General features: G+C 41.1%; 1 protein-coding gene across 1 annotated transcript in view; it reads left to right on the top strand.

The window, feature by feature from the left end:
* Positions 1–4004: 4004 nt before the first annotated feature.
* The window catches only part of LOC104997069 (chromosome unknown open reading frame, human C3orf14), a 14660-nt gene continuing 10842 nt past the window's right edge, over positions 4005–7822 (top strand). Inside the window, 3 exon segments of the mRNA XM_010851537.1 lie at positions 4005–4828; positions 5463–5547; positions 6889–7012. Of these exon segments, the coding sequence (XP_010849839.1) occupies positions 5495–5547; positions 6889–7012 (177 nt within the window). The 5' untranslated portion in view covers positions 4005–4828; positions 5463–5494.

Raw genomic sequence — 7822 nt, 5'->3', positions numbered from 1 at the left:
GTCTCCAAACCCCACCCACTTTTCAAACTCCACCTCAGTCTCCCAAAATGCCATCTAGACTATCTCAAGTCAAACTCATCTCTCCTGCCCTTTCTAGCTCTCTCAATATCTGAATGATATATTTTAATTACACAGTCTCAAGACAATATACATAACTACTTAGAATACCAACATCAAACAAGCTGGTGTCCATTTACTAGCAGTGGGCTCTTAAGTCATTTAAGTCTTGGTTTTCTCGGCTATGAACACGGGGATAATAAGAGTTTGGCACTGCTGCTCATGGGGTAGTTACGAGGATTAGAAGAGTAATTCATGCAAAGAGCTTACAACAGAACATGCAGTCAATAGGTATTAGACATTTTTATGCTGTTAATCATCATCCTGTAGCTTCGCATATGCCTTAACAGCCCAGCCAGACTCTAGGCTCTTACAGATGCTTACTAAATACATCTTTATAACTAAATCACATGTGTTAGTCACTCGGCTGTGTGCGACTCTTTCCGACCCTATGGACTGTAAACCTGTCAGGCTCCTCTCTCCATGGAATTCCCCATGGACATGAAAGGCTAAGGGGATAATTATGGTATACTAATGCAAAGAACTAGTCTAGGGTTAGGAAGCAATAACCACCACAGATTTAAAGAAGGCCTCATTACGGACCAAGTGATACTTAGTAGGTTACCATAATTTTTATGGTATGCCATGAATACCTCCAGAGAAGGCAATGGCACCCCACTCCAGTACTCTTGCCTAGAAAATCCCATGGACGGAGGAGCCTGGTAGGCTGCAGTCCATGGGGTCGCTAAGAGCCGGACACGACTGAACGACTTCACTTTCACTTTTCACTTTCTTGCACTGGAGAAGGAAATGGCAACCCACTCCAGTGTTCTTGCCTGGAGAATCCCAGGGACGGGGGAGCCTGGTGGGCTGCCATCTATGGGGTTGCACAGAGTCGGACACAACTGAAGTGACTTAGCAGCAGCAGCAGCATGAATACCTCACTCCAGAAAGTATCTAAACTTACATAGTGAATACAGAAGCTGAATGTTAATAGCTAGCCTGTGAAATGCCAGAGATTCTTCTCCCCAGCCAGGCATCTCACAGGATCAATCATGGATTACATCGGGAGGAGGGGACCTATCATAGCAGATCTTTAGGCAGAGAGTAAATACTGGAAAATAAATTATCTCTAAGTGTCTGTGAGGTAGCCCTACTTATATTCTCTTAAAAATTGCATGAAAATTTCCAAAGCATTCCATAGTTCACTGCCAAGGCAGGAAATAACTGAAAAAAACTGGGTTCAAAGGTCAAAGACGTGGATTTGACCCAGTTGTGTCACTATGCAAGTTTACATGAAGAAGAGAGGTGTGAAGTTTGTTTTAAGCAACATACCAATGCTTTAATGTGCTGTCTCCCAGCTCTCTACTTCATGCAATGCATTACCAATTTAAGAAAAATCCTTGTTAACTTTAATAAAAGATAAACAAGAATGCCTTGTCACCATGCAATAACTTCATTCTATTTCTACAACACAAGACCATTTAGAAGTCTATTTTTTAATCTTTATTAAGTACAGCTAAAGGTGTATACTGTCATCCTGCTTATTTAACTTATATGCAGAGTGCATCATGCGAAATGCTGGACTGGAGGAAGCATAGGCTGGAATACAGATTGCTGGGAGAAATATCAATAACCTCAGATATTCAGATGACACCACCCTTATGGCAAAAAGTAAAGAAGAACTAAAGAGCCTCTTGATGAAAGTGAAAGAGGAGCGTGAAAAAGCTGGCTTAAAACTCAACATTCAAAAAACTAAGATCATGGTATCCAGTCCCATTACTTCAAGGCAAATAGATGGGAAAACAATGGAAGCAGTGACAGACTATTTTCCTGGGCTCCAAAATCACTGCAGATGGCAACTGCAGCCATGAAATTAAAAGAAGCTTCCTCCTTGGAAGAAAAGCTATCAGCAGTCTAGACAGCATATTAAAAAGCAGAGGCATTACTTTACTGACAAAGGTCCGTCTACTCAAAGCTATGGCTTTTCCAGCAGTCGTGTATGAGTGTTAGAGTTGGACCATAAAGAAGGTGAGTGCGAAAGAATTGATACTTATGAACTGTGGTGTTGGAGAAGACTCTTGAGAGTCCCTTGGACTGCAAGGAGATCCAACCAGTCAATCCTAAAGGAAATCAATCCTGAATATTCGTTGGAAGGACTGATGCTGAAGCTCCAATACTTTGGCCATCTGATGTGAAGAGCTGACTCATTAGAAAAGATCCTGACACTGGGAAAGATTGAAGGCAGGAGGAGAAGGGGACGATGGAGGATGAGATGGTTGGATGGCATCACCAACTTGATGGACATGAATTTGAGCAAGCTCCATGAGTTGGTGATGGACAGGAAAGCCTAGCATGCTGCAGTCCATGCAGTCCCAAAGAGTCAAACATGACTGAGTGACTGAACTGAACTGAAGTAAAGCTAAAGTCCTAGCAACTGAAGACACAGCTCTCTTACATTATGATGAAATTTCAACAGGGGGAGTTATTTAACCCATTCATTCAGAAATATTTACTGAGCACCTATAGTCAGGCAGTTTCAACAGCTCAGCAAATAAAAAGAGACAAAAGGAAGTTCAAATTCTAGTTGGAGGTGCCTCCTAAACAAATGAACAAGTGATTAGAAAATACGTGGAATGATACTGTGTTCTGGAGAGAAGTAAAGCAGGAGAAGGAGCATGAAGGGTGAAGAGTCAGACTTGTGATCCTCTACTGGAGCTTCAGGGACTACTTCACTGATGAAGCAGCACTGAAAGATAAGAACTGAATCTATGTCAGTATCTGGGGAAATTTCCAGGCGAAGAAGATACAGAAGTGCAGTAGACCTCAAGCAGGAGATAAATTTAATGTAGATATTCTGGAAGAAAAAACAAAATTTAAACACCTAGAATAGACTCCTAGCTCTTTGCCCTTTACCAACTCAGAAACCTTCAGAAAGAAAACATTACCCTTCCTGAACCTCAATATTTTACTCTGTAATTAAGGATACTACCATGTAACTTACAAAGTTCTTTCAATGGGAATGTTTAAGAATGTACTCTACAACACCGAAGGATTATTCTCAAATGTTTTTGTCCAGAGGGCTGTGGGAAATCTAATGGAGGCGCTGATGGCTTCCAGCTACCACTTAAATCAATGATCAAGTTTGTTTCCTTGTCTGTCAAATGAGAAGAATGGCATCTATCTCACCAGGCCTTGTGGGGATTCAGTGAATGAGATCATCCACAGAAATACAGGGACTGATATACATATTTCTCAACAAGTGAAAAATCAGCATTATTATCCCTATGGGGGCTGCCCTACAAGCAGGAAGAGCTCTGCGGCCCGGCTCAGCATCAGACGCCCAGGGTGAAGCTCTCTGAAGCTGTTCCTTGGGCATTTGTGGACCCGACTGTGCTTACGTGGTTAGTCACTTCAGTCGAGTCTGACTCTTTGCGACCCCACAGACTGTAGCCCACCAGGTTCCTCTGTCCATGGGATTCTCCAGGCAAGAATACTGGAGTGGGCCACCATCTCCATCTCCAGGGGATCTTCCCAAACCACGGATCAAACCGCCTCTCCTAGTCTCCTGCTTTGGCAGGCGAGTTCTTACCACTAGCGCCACCTGGGAAGCCCTGATTGTAAAGTCTGTTTTAAACACTTTGCAGGACTCTTAAGTGTTTTTTTCCCCCTCCACATTCTATTGTGATGTTCTGGCTTCTAAGAAACCATTTTCACTCTCTAAAGTATTTTCAATACATGCAGGTACGCTTAAAAGAGGCTTGAAATTAAGCTACCACCGAAGTGATTTTCCACCTAGTTTGTGACGACTTCACAGTCCTTCTTCGGAGCCGCCTTACTTCACTAGTGTTTGGTGCCAGACGCGCTCCTTTTATAAGCACGTGATGACATCACTTCGCTTCGCGCTTGCGCAGCTTGGTGGCGTGGCCACGCCCACGCCTGCGCGGAGACCTAACGTCCGCACAGTCTGTGGCGCGCCTTCCCGGAAGAAGTCAGTACGGGGCTCTGTGAGTGAGGTCCAACAGTAGGACGGCCGGTGGGTGAGTGCCCCGAGTGTCCGAAGGACAGCTGTGCGCTGGTGGCGAGGATGCCGTTAAAGGGGAAGAGGTAGGGTGATGAGCAAAGTTCCCGAGTCCTTCCAGAGTAAGCGAGAGTTGCAGTGGTTGGTGAACTGATGACTCCGAAAAGCTGCAGATCTTCGTCTCAGAAGGCAGACTTTTTCTAAGTGCTGATGCTGGTCGACACAGAAAAGAAGTTACCATGGACTCACTTCCAGCGATTTCCTTGACACTGAATTCGAAACCAGGAGAAAGGCCTGCCGTGATTTCGTCCGAAGTGTCTGTAATTCGACCCCTTCCGGGCTAGCCTGCGCGCGATTGCTGTCCGCGGTGCTGAAAATAGAGCGGTATCTTCAGGAAGAAACCCGTTGAGGGCAGGGCAGTATTTCCATTTTCCTCGGCTTTGCTCAGAGTTTCTTTGTGTGTGCTGAAGGAAGGGCTCATTTTTGTTTTTAACAGCTCCGGACACGGAGGCGACGAGCAGACAACCAGCATTAGTTTCATAAAATTTAGGAAAGCCAGCGCTTCATTCTAAGACTGAATTTTCATTTTTTTTTTTTAAATTATATTATTTCGGCTTAGTTGCATTCTTCCTTTGTGCAGTCAGGAAACTTCAATCCTTGCACCCAACCAGATGATTTGCCTTCAGACTCACAGCCATCCAAGTAGTTCACTAGACCTCTGTCTGTATTGGCCCAGGCACTTTTACCAAGGTGAGCTTGCTTATGGTGTATAGTGTTTTATGAAAATGGGTTTTCCCAAACTCCCCTAATGAAGAGTCCAGAGCAGCCAGGGTAAGGTGAAACCACTTTAATGTGCTTTTCTCCACAGTTAGGCATGAAAAATACTTCCCCATTTGGAAGAGAGATAGTAGAACTGGGCAGTCTTCCAAAAAAGGAAAGACCATGAGTTTCCAGTTGGTTTTCATACTTGTTTGTCTCTCTGTGTGTCTGAGGGATGGTGTTTCTCTGAATTATACACAGTGGATTTTTTTTTTTTTTTCTTTTTTGTTGACTCAATAAAATGTTTACTAGTCTTGGTACCAGCTGCTTGTTTGTTTTGATTTCTGATTAAGGTTAAAGTGTGTGCGTGGTTGCAGGGAGGTGGGGGGGAAAAAGGGGAAGTATGCTGTGTTGACCTGTGTCGGTGTTCTGGGACGCACCTGGGAAACTATGCATTGTGAGTAAACATATGTAAAATGAGAGAAGGCATTTAAAAACATCATTACAGCCCAAGCCGTATTTTTCCCTTCTGAGACAGAACCAACAGATTGAGGTGCTGAATGATCAAATATTGCAAAGCTAAGGCCACGGGGTAGAAATAACTTTAAATGTCCTTACTGTTTAGCAGAAAGCTTATCAAGGCAGCTTTGACTAAAGATGACGTCTCTGTTCACTCAAGAAATTCGCCTTTCTAAAAGACATGAAAAAATGTAAGTTGCTGTTGTTGTTTTTAAAAGGCTAATCTCAATGTATACACTGTACTGGCTTTATTAGTGACACTGTGTGCACAGGAAAACTTAAAAATCTTATGTGTGTCATTTTTTGTGACACTTGAGAGATTTTGGTTTTAAGGAACGGCATTACCCCTCAAGAATAACACAGATTAAAAGGTCTAATTGTGTTTTATGTCTTTTAAGTTCTTGTTACTAATATCTAGAGAAATTCACTCTCCCTCTCAGCCGCTCTATGCTCTACACTGCTATTCAATGAACTTCTCTAAGCCTTTTACCAAGGCCAGCTTTCATGAGAATGTGACTGGAATAGTCACAGGCCCTGTACTAGATTTAGTCTAGGAGCAAAATTTTCATTTGCACTGGGCTCTGCAAATTATATGGCCAGTCCTACACTTTTATTTAGTATTAACCCTTCTCTAACCTCTGTTTGTGGGCTCTCATGTTTTGCTTTTCTCTAATTAATTACTAGCCTCTCTGCCATGGCCTTCTAAGGTATTTTTCTTATGAAAATGACTTTTCAAAGACCTAGGTTTTTGTTTCTACTCTCAAGAACAACCCTGTGCAACATACTGTTTGCTGAGAATCTCAACTCTTTGAGAAATAGTTAGACTGTTACTGCACCACTGGAGTATTTTTTCCCATTTGATCACTTAATAAGACTAAACACTTATAAAAGGAGTATTTAACCACAGAGAAACTTTTGAAGTCCATTATATATAACAAAGTAGTTTGATAATTTATTTACAACTTTCTACATCTTCAATTAGTTTTCCCATGTTGTGAGTATGCATGTGTACACACAGCCTCTCACTCATATATGGAACCATCATCTTTCTCTTGGAAAAAGAGGAAAAAAATATTTTTATTGCTTCTTCAAACATATGGAAGTTTAGCACAATTCTAAATGTGTAACATAAGATTCAGGGGTACTGAAGTGTTAAGCAGAAGGTTTTGTATAGCAAGTCATACCAATGTATGTGTGGGGAGGTATATATAAGTATGTGTACAAAGGGATATGGATTACAGTTTGCATTTTCACTAAATATTTTCCAACACTTTAAAATACTTTCAAGACTAGAGAGGTTAAAAAAACACAAGTGTGTACTTACAGTGTAAATATGAAAATAAAAATAATTTCACTAAGACTGAAGACTTGCTGAACTACCTAAGTTTTTTACTGTCTTATTAACTGACATATAGTAACTGGCTTTCAAAGTAGGTTGAACTGGGAGTGAGGTGCAATTAAGAAATGATTTATATTGGCCAAGCAATAAAAAGTTTTTTTAAAATCTTTACATAATCTTCATTTTTTTGTAGAGTATCACAAAGATTAATGTTACTTCAACAAATGGAGAATAAACCTGAAGATCAAAACAAGGGAAGGGCCTCTCAGACACAAGCAGCTAAGGCTGCTTTACAAAGGAATGTTAGTCTTTTAAAGGTAAGATTCTCTGAATCAAACCTATTTTCCCCACTTTTGCAAAAAGGTTTTAATTCAATTTCATTACTTTGATTTATGTAATTCCTTTGAGTTGATACACTACTATTTAAATTCATGTTAACTGGACAAGAAGCAGGGAGTCTCACTTATTAAAATGAAAGCCTTGACGTTTGCTTAGGCTAATGAAAAATCAATCACTATACAAAGAACTTTTAAGTCACCTTTGTGCAAGAATAAATACAAGTCATAGCTTCTGGGGACTTCCCTGGCAGTCCAGTGGTTAAGAATCTGTCTTCTGATGCAGGGGACGTGAGTTGGATCCCTGGTCAGGGAATTAAGATTCCTCATGCCCATATCGAAACTAAGACCTAACGCAACCAAAAAAAAAAAAAAAAAAAGACATAGCTTCTATCTTCCATCTTCTTTTATTTGTAGGGAGATTCTGAAACATGATAAAGTACCTATAATATGCTCGAAACAATTTGATTTTGCCCTCCTGGGGCCACAGTCAATATACAGATTTCGTATCTAAGGTAACAGATTTCCCAGAATCTTCTTTGATGGTGATGGAGGAGGTGGTCAAAGTATGTGACTGCGCAGGGCCTCACCATTTGGCCAGTGTGCCCATTTGGAGTAAAATCATATGTGTAACATTTTTGGCTGCTTGCTGTACTTTGCTTCCAGAATTGTATGGCTTCATCCATAATTAAAACCCTAAAGTTTGCTTCCATTCGAGCTTCCAAGAGATCCTATGACTAAAACATTTGGTAGTAAGGCTATATTATTTAAGTTATAAAGCAGTGTTTTCAG

This window comes from Bison bison, unplaced genomic scaffold (genome assembly GCF_000754665.1).
Source record: "Bison bison bison isolate TAMUID 2011002044 unplaced genomic scaffold, Bison_UMD1.0 scf7180017864304, whole genome shotgun sequence".
In the NCBI taxonomy this organism is placed as follows: Eukaryota; Metazoa; Chordata; class Mammalia; order Artiodactyla; family Bovidae; genus Bison; species Bison bison.
The sequence above is the reverse complement of the archived record's forward strand: the minus strand, read 5'-3'. Positions and strand labels throughout refer to the sequence as shown.